Source organism: Perna viridis, chromosome 14, assembly GCF_037379345.1.
Source record: "Perna viridis isolate PV_CMFRI_1.1 ecotype Kerala chromosome 14, ASM3737934v1, whole genome shotgun sequence".
Lineage (NCBI taxonomy): Eukaryota > Metazoa > Mollusca > Bivalvia > Mytilida > Mytilidae > Perna > Perna viridis.
Genome location: NC_142458.1, coordinates 20833175 through 20850692, shown reverse-complemented (window position 1 = coordinate 20850692; position 17518 = coordinate 20833175). Strand labels below are relative to the sequence as shown.

Genomic DNA, 17518 nt, shown 5'->3' with positions numbered 1-17518 from the left:
TTTAAATTAACAGATGAGCCTTTTTTATAATGAAAAAAACTGGCATTGACCTTAAGCTTAATATACCTTTAGCTTAATTTGAACTCTCTTTGCTCAAGTTTCAGTAAGATGCCAAATATACATAGCTGTGTGCAACATTAAAACTAAACAAAAAAAAATATTTTGCTATATTATGAACATATTTATCACTTCATTTTTCTTCTTTTTTTTTCTGTCATATATTTTGACTGTTAAAAAACTATTTATAACATAGAGATGATTTTTTTCTCTTTTTAAAATGGAATTCAGCTTATTTTATTCAGGATATTACTATTGCAACTCTTGTTTTTCATTAATTTTATTCAACACTTTCCACTCAATTGCTAATTTGTTTTCTCAGCTGAGTGAAATTTTGTCTGAAGTAACAAGATATAAATACAAATATCTAGGAAAGATTAGAAATTTGAATTTTCTCATCAGTTCCCCTGTAGTTCATGAAGTCCTTTCAGACAGAAGATTAGCTCGACAAAAACCACACCATCCATGGCAACCATAAACAGTCTAATTACCACCATTCTTACTCAACACAATCAATAGTTATCTCCCTTGTTACACAACATTGGCAATTAATTGATCCCATGACAGACTAACAGGGTCACGAGTGGGGCATGGAAAATATTAAATATGATAATCTTACATACAAACTGAGCAGGAGTTATTACACTTTACTACCCCCAAAGGCAAATAATAACAAAATTGTTCATTAAACCTTCAACATGTTCTAAGAATGGTTTGTGCTGAGAAGAGGTAGTGATATGTCTAAATATAGAATATTGATCAGTTATGCTCAGTGTTTAAGTGGAAATCTTTCTAAGAATAAGGCAAATTTCCTTATAGGTCATACCTGCATGTCAAAAACCTGCTAATTCATTATAATATATTTACACATGAAGTGACTCCTTGTTCTAATATTGATCACACTTTGATTTTCAACTGAAAAAATGGGGAACAAAAAGATGTATTTTGACAGATTTATCTCCCCTTGATTATTTATTCTGCTTGAATGAAATGGAATTTTTAATTTAGGAAGAAATATATGCACATGTAAATAAGTTGGTGCTTAATTATGGGATGTTTAACTCACTGTACTAGTTACATTCCTGTTAAACTTTGGAGGCTATCCCTCTGACACCGTCTCTTGTTGATGATTTTTACCTAAACGCATATTTGTTTAATATTTCTCAAACAGATCTTAAATTTTGATAGGGAGATTCAAAATTTTTCATTGATTTTGTGGGAATCTTCTATCTAATGTGGGAGGGTTAACAGGTATGGAGTTAACAGAGGCTACCTCTTCAGTAAGTCTATACCTCCAATCTACCCCAAAATCTCCCTCGTAGCAGAAATTTGCACAAATTATGTTCTAAATGGCTTATTGAATTGATATAAATACAATGTTTATGTAACATAATAATCATAGAGAAGCAGTTAACAAATACATTAATCATTTTGTTGTTAAAAAAACTCCAATTTTGATTAGAAACTGTTAGATATTTGTACTTGGATTTCTAGCAAAATTGTCCTTTTTTTTTCTGTGAAGAAAGTCATAATGCTAAATCTTCCCCTTTAGAAAAACTGAAAAGAGGAGATCTCCCTCAGGTTAACAAGTATGCTCAAGGTTTCTAGATCGTAGGAGTCATATATATACATGATGAGGTTATACAATGCTTAACTGTGTCCTAGTTTGTGGACAGTTCACTTTCTTTTTTATGGACCATCCACTTCTTCTTTGTAGCTTATAATTAAAGGTGAAAATGGTAAAATCTATCTGCATGTAAGTTGAGGTGTACAGGATAGACTGATCATATAATGGTCAAATTTTCACGTCAGTTGGTAATTAGGAAGAGAAACAGTATTATGTTTCATATATCTAAGCTATTTACAACACCAAGTATTAATATTTAATTAAGTAGAAAAACAGTTAACTCTTTGTCTTTTAGCACAAATATCAGCTATATCCAAGATGTATTTAGGTATAGTTTGGATTCTTTGTTCTGTTTCAGATATTGTCAGCTTTGGTATTAATTTAGGGTACTCTCATTTAATATATTGGTATAATCATGTTAATTATAACTTTCTTTTCATTTGCAGCATGTGTGGGCTTGCAACATGTGCAAGAAGAAGCAGGAAATTTTGGCAAAAACTGGGCAATGGTATCATGGTGGTATGGCAAAACCCGTTCAACTAGATGTTGAAACACCATCTGGAAGTGAAACAACCTCAATCAAAACTGACGTTAGTCCACCTAATGAAAAACGGGCAAAAATGCATGAAAAATACTCAGATAGTGGGCAAAGTTCTGAAAAGGAAAATATAGACAAGCGCCCCTTGCCAAGAACAGGTAGTACTCATAAGTCTGGATTAAATCGACAGTATTCGTTAGATGCTCAACAAAGAAGTCATAGTGAATCAAAAGAGAGACTAAGTGATAGAACCAATGCTGGAATGGATAAGGATAAGTTGCGGGAACGTGGAAACATTCCTGAACGTCAAGGTCGTGGACGAGATAGGTCTCCTGCTGCTGCTAGATATCATAGTGAGTCTCGTCTTTCAGAGACCGATCGTAGGTATGGACAGGAAATGAGGCACGGAGATCGATATGGATCTTCACAAAATAGGTCAGGGTCTACTTCTCGTGGTGATTTTGATAAGAAGGAGACCCATCGCGGAGGAGATGAGAGGGATGGAAGACGGGATGTCCAACATGACAAGTCTCGTCTGAGGTGAGTCAAGTTAACTTGGTAGAAAATAATTTACTGACACTAAAAATAAATGTTAACCAAGACGTAACAGAATGACAGGTTGTTTCGCTAATAGACCAGAACACAGTTAAAAGCTGTTTGCATCAATTCCACATGGATTTATCCTAATTTAATGGCATTGTTAATTTTCTTAAAGATTCAGTGGAAAGGTTGATAAAGAAGCCTTCTTTTTTTTTTGGTATGCTATTCACATCATGCATACAATGTACAGTCAAATCTCAGTAACTAAAGTTGGTTGGCAGGACTGGTTGAAAATTTACAAGTTATCTGATTTTTTGACCAATCCAAGCTCAGCCTAAGAAATTGGGTTGTTTACAGAATCTTACCATGAGCAGTGGGTTATCAAATTTCTACAAGGGAAACAGTTCAATTATCATTACCTTAAACAAAAAATAACTGCAAAAACGACACATGAGACCATGTGACTGACAAATACATTTAATTCTATTCCCTTCACAGAAATTTCTTGCACTATGATAACCTACAGTATGATTTATTGTACCTATACTTTGTTAAAAAATGTACATGTACTGGTTCATTTATTCACAACTCATCAGCTCCTAGCACCACTTGAAAAACTACTAAAGTCTGAAACAGTTTTTAACTGTTTGTGACATCATCAATTTCAAAGACTTTGATTGGGTTACCATAGAAGTTTAGAACATTCTCAGACTTAATTATTTTTTAACTTTAATGGCATTGGGACAGTTCTTTGACTAAGCAGAGAGTGACGCTAGAGTCATTTTCATGAATTAGACTTTGTATTGCAATCATGAATAAGTTTATAAAGTAGAATACCATCTTCTCTGTTAATTTGTCAGTATAAAAGCCATAGGAAATTTCTAAAAATTTTGATACTTCACCTGCTTGAGTTTAAACCCACTATGACAGGCTCTCCATAAAGATAGTGCTCTGACCACTGCTTTATTATGGTGATTTACTGCAAGTGCTAGCATCAATGTCACAATTTCACACTTTTAGCTACTTAATTGTAATACATTGTTCTAGGATTTTTCAGAAATTGAGGTTTCCTCTGGAAAAATCCATATAAAATCAACTTTCCCACAGTCAGTGACTGCTTTCCTAACAAATCCTTACAGCATATGAAGTTTTCAACTTGCCACGGGAAAGTGTAACTAAGTACCTAACTTTCCCTGACACAAATTACACTTGCCCCGGGTAACGGGAAATAGGAATCCTAGAACACTGTAATAGTGTACATTGTAGATTAACATTGGACTAAAATCTCATAAATCACCTTCTAAAATATCTATAATATATATGCAGGGTACCAGTGAAGTGTTTATATCTTTTTTGTAAAATAAACATTGATTTTTGTAGGCTCTGTCAAATGAACCCATTTGAGGGAATTGTTCTTTTTTGGTAATTTTGTCAACTGCCCAAACAGAGACAGATATACCTGTGCTACACCTCTTAAATTTAAATATTTTGTGTACAATTACATGTAAATGGAAAATACATGTTCATGTAGCTTAGCTCATTTAATACAAATCATATGACTGGTATTGGGTCAAATATTCCTGTGTACTGTTTAAAGTACTAGTCCACTGTAAATTCTGGCTTTTATTCATTTTGAAAGTGTAGAATAGCATTGCTTTTCAGAAGTGTTCTACATAATATTATGGCTACAAATATCTATAGCATGAATTAGTTAGAAACATTTTTACAAGTTTTTGCTGTTTCTTGATGAGACTGGCCTTGAACAATTTTCCTTCCTCTGGAGTTGTTGTCTTTTTGACATACTCACTATATCCATTCTCTTTATACATGTACTATGGGATATATGAATTTTTTAAAACTTTCCTCAAAAACTAAGACATATAATTGCTTCACATTTCATTGTTAAGCAATTTTATTCCATTTAGTACTATAGTACGAAGTTCAGAGCTAGAAATAGTAGCCTGCCCGCCAGCCCGAGCCCGATTTTTGGGCAGGGCTGGCTAATTTTAGTAAAAATCTCTATAGCGATATAGTAAATATTGAAAAACTGTATTCAGGATTGGCTAGAATTATTATTATACAAGTCTTTCTAGATATCAAAACTTTTATAGGTTGTCCTTCACTTATTCAGTGAGCAACTTTTGTCCAACAGACCAATCTCCCAAGCAACTGGGCCAGGTTGTTCAAAAGATTAAAAGCTGGACCAAAGTTATCCACTGGATAGGTGTAGTACAATCTATATAAATCATCCAGTGGATAAAATTTTGAACAGCTTTACCCTGGGTCCTGTATAATAATGTACATTGTATCATCTAAAATGAACCTTGATTTTATGGTCACCCACCAGTTTCCAAAGGTAAGATTGTTTTTATCTCAAGGGTGACCTTTATACTCAAGTTGATTCAACAAATGTAAATAGGCCTTAGTTAAATTTATATATTTTCTTATATTGTGAATAAAGTATTGAATTTAATGGTAGTGTGACATGCTGATAAATCACAGTTTCTCTGGTAAAAAGGATGATGTCTTTATTCTCTATAGATCATGAAAACATCAGAACTCGTGTATAGTTAAGAATACCGGTATATGGATGAGAATTGATCATAGAAACTAACATTATATTTACAGACTGTTGTAATCAATACAAATTTTATTACATTGTCAACAAAGTAATTGATTCTCCTCCTACTACCTATAGTGTCTCACACTCAATCACAGTATCTTCAATTCTACCAGGATTTTCTCTGTTTTAAAGATATATTGAGAATAATACATGACATAATATTGTACATGTATACATAGTAGTTTCTGTCATTCATTAAATTAATTATTTTCATGTACTGAAATCATTACTGTCGAACTGTTATTTTTACCTGTTGTCTTTGATTTAATAACATGGATGTATTAATTCGAGAAAATATGAAGTTGCTGGCAAACCAATGTATATCTTTGTTGTCATTATCTACTCTTTGGTGGTTGGTACGGATATACATGTCTAGGTTGTCACCAGTAATTTTACTTTCCAGTTTTTTTTTTATTGCATTGATTGTGCTTCTTTCTGTTGTTTCTACCAGGATTTGTTATTATTTCTATATTGTATGTATTTACTGCTTCACAAACTCTGACTGCAAATAAGCAATGACCCATCAGATCATAAGTTTTTTGTGTTGTACTAGAATATAGATAAATTAAAGGTTAAATGAAAAGCTATGGAGGCATATTTATACATTTTTTGTGGTTACTTAATATATATACATTTTTAGCTCACCTGACCATAGGCCATGTGAGCAATTGTCATTACTTGCCGTCCATCATTGTCATTGTCTGTCATCATTGTTAACAATTTTTCAAAACTCTTCTCCTCTGAAACTACAGGACCAATCCGAACCAAATTTGGTATGAATGTTTGAAAGGTAAAGGTAAAAAAGAGGTTCTTTAGAGTTTTTAGCCCATATCTTGAAATCTATGATAGATAAAAAGAAAATTTAATTGCTGAAATGACCCATATGATAAAGCCTACAAAAGTCTGTGGAGATAAAAGTTGTTGGACAACTCCTGGTTAAAGTTATTGCCATTAAAAGGCAAAAATAATATTTTTAGCAGTTTTAGCCAATATCTTGAGAACTATAATAGATACAAAGAAAATAAAATGATGAAATGATCCTTATGATAAATCCTATGGGTCAAAATTGTTGGACAATTCCTTGTAAGTGGTATTGGCCCTGAAAGGAAAGGCAAAAAATTAAGCAGGTGAGTGATTCAGGCTAAAGGGAACTTCTTGTTTTGTATATGCAATGTTCTAGGATTCCTATTTCCCGTTACCCGAGGCAAGTGAAATTTGGGTCAGGGAAAGTTAGGTACTTAGTTACACTTTCCCGTGGCAAGTTGAAAACTTCATATGCTGTAAGGATTTGTTAGGAAAGCAGTCATTGACTGAGGGAAAGTTGATTTTATATGGATTTTTCCTGAAGAAACCTCAATTTCTGAAAAATCCTAGAACACTGATATGTATAAATATTTTTGTGTGCCAATCTCATTATCAAAGGATAGTTTGAAGGAAATGCCAATTTTCTGTTTGAATCAACAATTGGTTTGAATGGCCTTTACATGTTCATAATAAGAGGCAGAATTTTAGACGAAGAATCCTACAATCAAGTATAAAAATCAAAGTCTCCAAAACACATAAAAAAATTAGTAGCTTAAGTTTGGAAAAAATGTAGCAATTTACCATTGGCACCTGCAAAAATGACCTTTTCAGTAGTATGTTGTGTACACAAATTATCACTGTGTTTGGTAGCTCCTGAGATACAACCATAGAGTACTAATTTTATTCAGTTCTTTATTTTTTTTTTAATCGTCCATTATGATTGTACAACATTTTCATTTCCAGATGTGAAGAAGTTTCTGGAAGATCATCACGAGAGGGAAGAAGGGATGATCATTACAAACATACAAGTGACTCCTATCAAGAGTCAAATCGAGACTATGCACAAAATAAATGGGGAGAAACTCAAAATAAACAACATATGCCTTCTCACCATAGGGACAATGTCCCAACTATTAAAAGTGACCGACACCAAAGTAGCCGACATACTCGTGATCGGCTTCCAAGTGGTGGGAAGGACAGACGTTCCCCAACTCCGAATGATCGGAGAAAAGATGATCTATATGACCAGCGTGTGTCTTCTTCACAAAGTCTTTCCCAGCATCATAATATAAGGATAGAGAGGACTAGTGAATCTCCATCACATCTCGACAGTGTGAACGAAAATGGACGTTATATTCAAGATATAAACAAACAACATTTAGACCCGAGTACTGCTGCCTCTGGGAGGAATTCACAAAATAAACGCAGTCGAAAACTAGAAACAATGTTACGGAATGATTCCTTAAGTTCTGATCCCTCTGACTGTGCAAGGCCACCTCCACCGAAACCTCATAAAAACAAACGTGGTAAAAAGACTCGTCAACACTCTCTGAGTAGTTCAGATGATGAAATCCGATCGACACCAGAATGTTCAAGTGGTGAAGAACAAGAAAGTGAAAGTATTATCAGTGAAAAAGGTACATAAATAGAAGATTTTACTGTTGTATCAGGGGTACAAATTATTGTGGGTCTGAGGTCATTAATGTCAAGCTTAACAACCATTAAAAACTGAGAAAAAATTGCTCCATTCCAATACCTTTCCTTTATTTTTTCTGTCTATAAATCAAATGATTTTGAATGTTAAGAATCATTAAATATATATTGTCATATAAACAAAAGAATTAAATTACAAGCATATTTTGAAATGGTGACTCCACTGTTCTGGTTGGAGACACTGTGACTCCACTCACATAGCCTCCACTGTGGAGAGTGGAGATACTGACTCCATTCACAAAGCCTCCATTGTGGAGAGGTGAGATGCTGTGACTTCACTCACAAAGCCTCCACTGTGGAGAGTGGAGACACTGTGACTCCATACGCAAAGCCTCCACTGTGAAGAGTGGAGACACTGTGACTCCACTCACAAAGCCTCCACTGTGAAGAGTGGAGACACTGTGACTCCACTGACAGTCTCCACTGTGAAGAGTGGAGAAAGTAAAATTAATATTGACAGTAGTGTATCTGGTAAAAAAACTGAACTGCTCTTACATTGATAGGTAGAAAATTATGGTAAGATGAAACAAGCTCAAGGCAGCACTTGTAATCCACTCTCTTTGTCACTGCAGACATCCCTTTTAGAAGTTACAGGAATCTTGCTTTTTTGGGGGAGAAAAGCTCTTTTCTAAAACTGTTTTCAGGATTGTCCAATATGACCTACATATAGAATATTATAACCTAACTCAACGTCCTTCCAAATTTTGTCACAATCATTTCGGTTGCCAATATTTGGATTGATTTCAAATTTTTAGATAACTCATGTATTGTAAGCGACTTTTGTTGCTGACCTATATCAACTACCTGTATGAGAGAAGGTTAACCTAGCCAAATATTTTTTAAAACTGACTATGACTACCATTTTGGATTTCATACTGACTTCAAATTAAGAAATAACTGTCTTTATTGGCGATAAGGAGTGGAGGTGAATGTCTGCCGCTGTATAAAGCTTGAATTTAATAATGTACATATAGACCATTATTTTAATATAATAAGTTTAAACTTGATAGCGGGAGAATATGAAATGAACCCTGATGATCGGTGGAGAAAAGATGAAATTCTCGCTGCTAAAATCAAAAAATTTCTGTCGGTGAGTTACCAGCATGTTGTCATAACATGATGGGTTTTAGCTTCTTTTTTTATGTTCAAAATGTTATGTTTTGTTTCCAATTTTTGTGTGTGTATATTTTTGTATTTTATTGTAGCAGTTGTCAATTATTACAACTTATGACTGACAAAGTGTTTAATGACGTTATTGCTATAAAATACAAACAAAATTTTAATTACCAGATTAGTTTGATCATTTGAATAAGAATTTCCGGTAAAAGTTTGTCAACTGAGAAAAATTCTCGTGAGTGTTTTTGCAAAAAATGAAATTAAGAAAAAAAAAAAGAACTTGTGTGTAGTGAAAAATATTTGGGCTTTTTGCCATTTTCTTGGAATTAGACTGTATTAAAGTATTAACCCATCTTTTTATATTTATTAAATTTCAAAAGATTAAACTAAATTTATCATGCACAGCCATTTTTCCTGGTTGAAAACATTATGTCTCGCTCTATTATACTATAATGTCAAGAATATGAAAAAAAGTAGGACATTTTAGATAAGAATTTTTCCAATGTAAAAATCAATACAGAGAATGTCAACATGAAATGACTGATTAATTTTGTTTCTGAAACTTCTTGTGCTTGCTAAGAAGTATGACCGTTAAAAATTGAATGTGGTGATTTGGATTAAAATTTTTAGAATGGGTCATTGTCAAACAGCATTGTTTAAAAATCTTCATAAAAGATATTATTTTGGTTGAACATAGTCAACTGGAATGTGATAAATTAATCATTGCCCCTACTAATCCCAAATCACTGCATATGATAGCTTAATAATTTAAAATAAATATTAAATGCTGCCATTTTTTCATTTGACAACTTTGGGTTTTGTTTCCAGGTTACGAGCCAAAGCATGCATACATATCACATCCCTCTAGTTATTACAAAGCTGATTTTTGTACAGAACCTTTAAAGGATTCGGGTATAGATACAGGCCATTCAAGTAGCTCACAAACTCTAAATGAGGATGGAGCAAAGGTACATAGATATTGTATCTATGTCTTTTAAAGTATACTAGGAAATTTTCAAAAATGGGAAAATTCAGATTTAAAATTTTTGTTTTTCCATATTGTTGAAAATGGAAAGGGTTTTTTTGTATCGTTTGGTTTTAATACTGAAGTGGACCTCTCTTTCAGACATTTGATTATCTCAAATCAAATTTATTGAATTTAGTGCATACCACATTGTTCTTTGCACATGACTATGATCTAATATGTAAAAAATGCAGGAAATTTCTTGATAGTTGAATTTCTCTTTTTAAAAATATTAATAAAAAATAAATTTCCTTGTATACTCTGTTTTTTTCTATCTTTTTGATGTCTTTTATCCTTGTAGCTTCACCTTTCTGTGACTTTAGACTGCAAGCACAGATTTTATATTGTAGAATTTTTTTTTGTGTTCCTTCAAATACATTGGAAATAAAAATGTCTTCATTTAAAAACAGAACAAATGAAATACTCATGTTGTGTATTATTGTAAGGAAGATTGTTCAATTCTAGAAAGTATTGTTTGATACTATCTTGAAACTTCATAATCAATATTTGTATGAGTACCTAGAGGTCAGTTAATACGTAAATCAGCTTTGTACTAACAAATTAGAGAACTTGATGTTTGGTACTGTATTTGTTTTTCATTTTAATTTAAACGTTTAGTTTTACATGTAGTTACTTTTGATGTTGTAGTTTAATGTTTTAGTTGAATGGAATCTTTTAAAATGCTTCTTATAGTTGTTTATATTATTGTGCATCATTGTCAAGCATGCCAAATAATAATATTCTAAGGCCATTCTGGCATACCTGCCAAGTTTCACTTTTTTTGGGGGGATTTTCCCATGAGAGCTCCAATAGCTAAAATTTTTAAAAAGCAATATTGACTACAATTTACAACCAAAGATTCAAATTTAATTTTTTATTATGAAGCTTTGGTACTTGAAATAGAAGGATAGAGGGAGGGGCATTGATTTTCTTTATTGCCCCTAATTACAATGTATGATGCGGCTGCTTTTTACAATGTTTTTTTCAAAGCAAGAAAAAGAGGGAAATCATATGAAGATTGATATGCCATTTTGCAAAAGCAAATATTTAGTGGGTGCCATTTTAGTTGGTTGATGAACTGAGCACCAAGAAATTGTTTCACTTGCCTTTGACAGTGTTGAAGAAGATCTGATCTGTTTCTTTGCTGCTCTAATAACAATGAATTGTTAAGTCAATGCATTTTTAAAGTGGCCTTATAAATAAAAGTGTGGTTAAGTTTCCTGGGCATTGCTTCACATCATGTGAGATTTACACATAAGTCCCATAGGTTTGTTAAAGATTTACATGTACATAGGTCTTAAGAGTGCTTTATGAAATGATGCCCTTGATCTTATTTGCCTGTATTGTTAAATGATTGCATAATGTCTACAAATCCCCTCCTCTACTACTAAAGTAAATATATTATCTATGTATATGATTGTCAAGAGAAGTTGGTTTTCTAATATTTTGTAATGGTAGGAAATCAGTGAATAATGAATCTCTTGTTAATATGATTTTATAACTTAACACATGCATTATGGTAGTCAGAAACGCCATTGTTCTTTTGTTTGTTATATGATTAAGTTAATTTTACATTATTCAGTTAACTTACATGATGTCATGTATATATTAGGTTACAAAACTTAGTCATTATCATGCCCTACATGTATATATTTGATGTATTATGTATTATATTGAGCCACTTTCTTCAACTCGATGTCCAAACAAAACTTCTCTGCTTTAACATTAAAGATGATATTAAAGTTGGTAAGAAGTTTTTTTTTTTTTTTTTTCAATATGAAGAACGTTTAATGCAAAATAACTAGTTTTTAACCACATGATTTTGAGATAAAACAAAGAAATGCTTCTTGTTAATTAATTACATGTAGTTGTTTTTTTTCTTCAGTTTTGTAACAAGTTAATAAAAATCTTGTCGTCTTAAATATAATGGTTATGTGGCAATTAACTTCCTAGGTAAAGTTACATCATTTCTATTTTTTACATGTGTTTTTAGCATCCTGTCACATGGCAGAAATCTGCTGATAATCGTCGATGGATTGGTCACATGATTCTTAAGAAAACTGTGCTTGAAGGAGGAAGGCCTGATGACTCTGGGGCAATTCTAGGTACTTAGTTATAAAATATGGTTTCATATTTAATTCCTGCAGTGGGGGTAGTTCTATTCCCAAGTTCATGACCCCTAATATGCTTGGATGTATATGCTTTGGATAGGTACTCTAAGGATCCATGCAATGGTTTTTCCTAGGTATGCCAAAGTTTTTCTTGCCAGTGGAAGAAGGATTAACCTGATGATTTTTATTCAGATCTGTGACAAGGACTAGTTGGTGTAATATAACCTTTTCAATCTCATAAAGCCATACTCAAGTCTCACTAAGATTCTGTTTTAAATTTCATTTCAAATCAAAGGAGGTCTATGTGCTTCCCCTATTTTTTAAGAATCCCATCTTATCCTTAATGTCTCTTTTCAGGACTTAAAATTGTTGGAGGAAGAAGAACCGATGCTGGTCAGTTTGGTGCTTTTATAACTAAGGTCAAGAAAGGCAGCATAGCAGATACTGTGGGACATTTACGACCAGGTAAGCATTTTGCAGTGCATTTTTGTCTCAAGGTGAGTATTATGACACATTTTTAACTAGGTTGTAGAATATTTAAAGATGACCAGTAATCTTTGATGTTGGCAGAAACATTAGTATTTGCTGCTGTCTGTATTAAGACGTACATTTCATCAGCAATTATTTGTGAATTATTTGTTTTCAAATATTTATGACTCATTTGATATCAGTGGAAGGCGTTAGAAATTTAGTATGAATTTCAACATGATGGGTTAAATGTCACATTATCTGTGGATGACGAGGATTAGTATTGCACATCCATTTAATGTTAACCAGTCATATATAGACAAAAAGAACCAGCCAATCAGAAGACTTGTTACAAATCAAATTTAATTATGATTCAGTAAGAATGTTGAACAATAATCTGAATGAAATATTTAAAATGTTCCCTTTTACAGGTGATGAGGTGGTAGAATGGAATGGGAGATGTTTACAGCGAGCTACGTTTGAAGAAGTCCATGACATCATCTTAGAATCGAAACAAGAACCACAAGTAGAACTCATTGTACATAGGAGTGTCAGGTACCTCAAAAAAGATTCTGTTGGCTGTTTTTGTTTTTTTTAGTTTTATTTACAACAATAATGAACATTTTACTCATTAATAAAATTTTTTTTTCCCCATTTTATTTTTAAAGCATTGAATATGTTGATCTTTCTGCTGTTGCTCACAGAGACTGAAAGTATTGTGATTTTATGTTTGTTTGTCTGTCTTTATTATGGGTTTTCAGATGATATTTATAAACTTAGACCTGTTTTTACCAATCATTTGTCTAAACAATTTCTTGCACGTTAATTTAATTAATTGTTTTGTATATTTATAGTAATGGTGAAGTGCCCCCTGGTGTTCCGATAGACCAGATAAAAGGTTGGTATTATAAATCGGATAAATTACGTTTTAATTTAAATAAAAATAAAACTCTTTTAGAGACAGCGCCTCAGTGGTGTCCTAAAAATGTAGATCTGAAATATAAATGGCTCAAAATCATTCTTTTGTAAGTGACTAATATATTTCGGAAATAACATGTAGTTAGGAAGTGATTGTTTGAATGCAGAAGCACAGCATATATCATAAGAAGACTCACATATTCCTGTTGGTCAGTAAATAGCTCTGTTCCTCATTGGCAAAGTTTAATATCCTATAAGAGTCTTGGATCTCTGTAAAAAAGATGACCAAGTGGTCACTTACATACAAATGTACAATTTACCATTGCAAAATATCTGAACTTATAACAGCCTTCAGTATTGAATGGAGAAAAATCTTTTCAGAAGTTGAAATTCACTATTGTCAGTTCAAAAATGCATACTTATACCCCACTTTTTGACAGAAGTATTATATTATACTACATATATGTATACCCCCACTCAGTGAGTTGTTGGTATATTGGAATCACATTTTCCATCCATCCAAATCTTGTCTTAATTATTCAATTTAGGAATGTGGCTATATATTATTGAGGCACACATTGTAAGCGATTTTGGTGGCTTTTTTATATCAACTCTCTGTACAAGGGGAGGGTGGTATATCTAGGGGGACAATGCAGGCAACTTTATGTCATCTGAAAGACTAGACGTCATAAAACACATTTAGGGATTTAAAATATTTTGAATTTATTTGTTTTCTGATTTAATTATTTGACATTGAACCTGGAAAAAGAAGAATCTCTAGCACCTGTTCATACATGATTAACACCTTGTTATAATAACTTACACATTTTTGTAATTTTATGAAAATTTACTTCTATGGAAAAATTAATTGTTAAATATTGTAACTTAGCACCTTCTGTGTTATAACCTTTTAATTTAATGTACTGGGAAGAAGATAATTTTTTAAAGTTAGACAAAATGGAATAAATTGTTTATTATATTTCATGATATAGATTAGCAAAGATTTACCAAATACTCCCAGTGTAAAAACTTTCAATAATTCACATTGTGAAATATATTTTGTAATTTTACTCAAGGACTATCTCCTGCCAGAATGTCAGAAAACATCACAATGTGAATTGTATATTAATCTGCAGTTTACAAAATGTGAATTTTATGTTGAAAATTCTAACAAATAAGGAAGAAAATTTATATAATAAATAAGATAATCAATTGACCATCATGAAAATCCAAAATATAATTACTCATGCCAAGAACACATTAAGATTTAACTTTTGTATGGAACAAGTTAGGCACGTTTGTTATATCTAGGTGTTCTTCAGCACTTGTGATAATATTTTTGTTATTCACTGAATTCAATTAATTATCCTATTCGTATTTTGTGAGAATGTACATATTTTTCTTATATTTTAACTTAATGATTTCTATTTACAAAATTTACGCAACTATGCAACCAAATCAAGATTCAAGGATCCAAGGTCTTCTATAGTTACTGCTTTATTCTATATTTAACATAATTACATTTTAGGGGTTTATGTGGTATGGTAAGCTGTTTGCAGTTGTATTACCCAATGTTAGATTAAGTAATTGAATTAAGCATGCCTAGTGCATCTTACTAACTTTGGACTCGGATATTTTGTAAAACTGGTATGCTGCAGTTCAAATAAATTGATTTTTTTCTCTCGATAGTGAAATTTGTATTTTAATGTGCTCACTAAGGATCCGGTAGACAACTTGGTTGAATTTTCTTTCCGTATTGTAATTTTTATAGTGTCATAATATGACAAAATGCAAGAATTGTATATTAATTTTTGTGGTGTTTTAATTTTAACTATTTCCATGGTGGACAAAAAAGTGTGAATAAAAAGGTACCCTCAATTTTTATTTTAAACATGATATAACACTATTCTTTTTCAAATCAAAGAAAATTGGTACATGCAAATTTCACAGAATATGTTTACAATAGATTCTGATGCTCAAACTTTTATTATCATTAGTGACCAAAATGTGTGTGTTACTGTCTGGGTTTTAGACAATAATAAATGAATGATTTCTCTGATTTATAATTGATGACACAAATATCTTCAAAAAGAATTTATTAACTTGCATTTTCCAAGAATTTTTGGGGAAAGTACATACCTACTAATACATGTGCTGTAGCATACATAATCTTTTCTAACAATTAAACTATTTTTCATTGAATTAACAGTAGGTTGGAAAATTGAAATGCTTGCCATTTTAATGCATTCTCTAGAAAAGTTTCTTAGACTATACTTACTAATACAATGTATGATTGACGCCACAATGAGGTTTTACTAATTTGTCTCTTAAAAAAGAAACAAAAACATTATTTAGTCACTTATTTAAAGTACTTTTATATAGATTAAGGACAAGTATTAAGTTAATGACTGTTGCCTGAAAAGTATCTTAGCTCTTTCATAACAAAACTTAAGAAATTTTTAAACTTAGAATGCACTGTTTCATGTTAATTTTCTGAGCAGAATGGTATTTCGTTGTTTTAAAAACCTTCTCATAAAAATTCTCAATGTTTGCAGCAAAATTTTGGCAGAAGAGTTTGCACCTACAGTACTTTTTGGAAGTACAAACTGAGTCTGCTAAAAAAATAAGCACAAAATGGTCAATATTCTTAACTGCTTTAAAAACTGTAATGAATGTTTGGATACCATGATATCACCAAACCTTGAGAATAGTTTCAAGCTTACATGTAAATGTTTTAAGGGTCTTTGGTACTTTGACTTGATCTTTATGACTGACAACTTGAGCAACTTGAGTTTTAACACCTTTTTGCCTGCTTTGAAAAAGTTTGAACAAATTTTTAAGAATCTATAATAACCCTATATAATGTGTATGACTGAATTGGATATTATTCCACACATTGTACAAATCATTTTATGACTGAATCAGTGTACTTTTTTCTTTTAATTGGAAATTAAACACATTTATCAATCTGTATTGTAATGAAATCTTGTTTCCCTCCTTTTCTGTTCCCATGCATACATTAAACTGTATAGGTCCCATGCTATATTTCCTGATTTCTTTACTCTAGGTTATAAAGAAGATTCAAATGACAGAAATCGACCCAATCTCAGAGTTATGTCCCCTGCATCTTCTACAAGTCAGAGAAGTCACCAGTCACCCATGTCAATGGGCAAATTACAGGTGAGTGATTTCCCCTTGATTCAGTTCCTGTAAAAATGCTCTATTATTCCTAAATGAATTACAATATACATTTGCCAGATAGCTAATTCTGTCAGTATTTAGGTCATTTTAGTTTCCTTCTTGGTTCTCAGGCTGTCTTTCATTAAAGCTGCATTACCAGCTAAATTTGTTCAGTTTTGATACTACTGAATTTTACTGATTCAATGAAATAAGTTTGTAGTAATGCAATTGAAGCAATAAATGTTGATAAAACCTACAGAATATTGTGAAAACAACATTTTTTCAATCAGAGAAGATCAATAGCTCTGATCTTATTATTTTTCACCATTACTTCCGAAGATTGCCGACAGGACATTCACCTGGGTTAAAAATACTTTGACCTTGGTGAAAAAAATAACAATAACAAATACAATAAGCACATGTCTTGCTTTCATTTCATTTCATCTATGTCTTGATTAGTTTCAAAATAAATAATGACCGTATTTGAGCCACATTTTATCACAATATGTTAATTTCAAAAAAATCCTTGCGTTAAAGTCGAACTTTTTTCTATTACGACTTGAGTCTGTTGGTCTTCCTTGCCATTGAAAAACCACTTTCACTTTGCATTTAGATTTGTTGTTAAAGAAGCAATCCTTACAGCACATGCACAGATTAAGGTCACCAGAAGTCACATGCATACAAATCTATCTAGGTCGATTTTTTGTCTTGCAAGACAATAAATACATAGACACCTTTTGCATATATTTAATACATTTTATTTGTGGATATTAAATGAAATTATACAGGAAAAGTACAA

At 32.0% G+C, this 17518-nt stretch overlaps 1 protein-coding gene across 6 annotated transcripts in view; it reads left to right on the top strand.

The window, feature by feature from the left end:
- The window catches only part of LOC148598590 (regulating synaptic membrane exocytosis protein 2-like), a 58931-nt gene that overhangs the window by 15366 nt on the left and 26047 nt on the right, over nt 1-17518 (top strand). For 4 of the 6 annotated variants that reach the window (XM_088560028.1, XM_088560027.1, XM_088560026.1 and 1 more), the window contains 8 exons: nt 2131-2762; nt 7153-7826; nt 9847-9986; nt 12036-12147; nt 12511-12618; nt 13053-13176; nt 13476-13519; nt 16607-16719. In XM_088560028.1, the coding sequence (XP_088416154.1) occupies nt 2131-2762; nt 7153-7826; nt 9847-9986; nt 12036-12147; nt 12511-12618; nt 13053-13176; nt 13476-13519; nt 16607-16719 (1947 nt within the window). Of the gene's footprint in view, nt 1-2130; nt 2763-7152; nt 7827-8912; nt 8993-9846; nt 9987-12035; nt 12148-12510; nt 12619-13052; nt 13177-13475; nt 13520-16606; nt 16720-17518 lie in introns of all 6 variants that reach the window. The other 2 variants (XM_088560029.1, XM_088560031.1) reach the window with 1 other exon arrangement.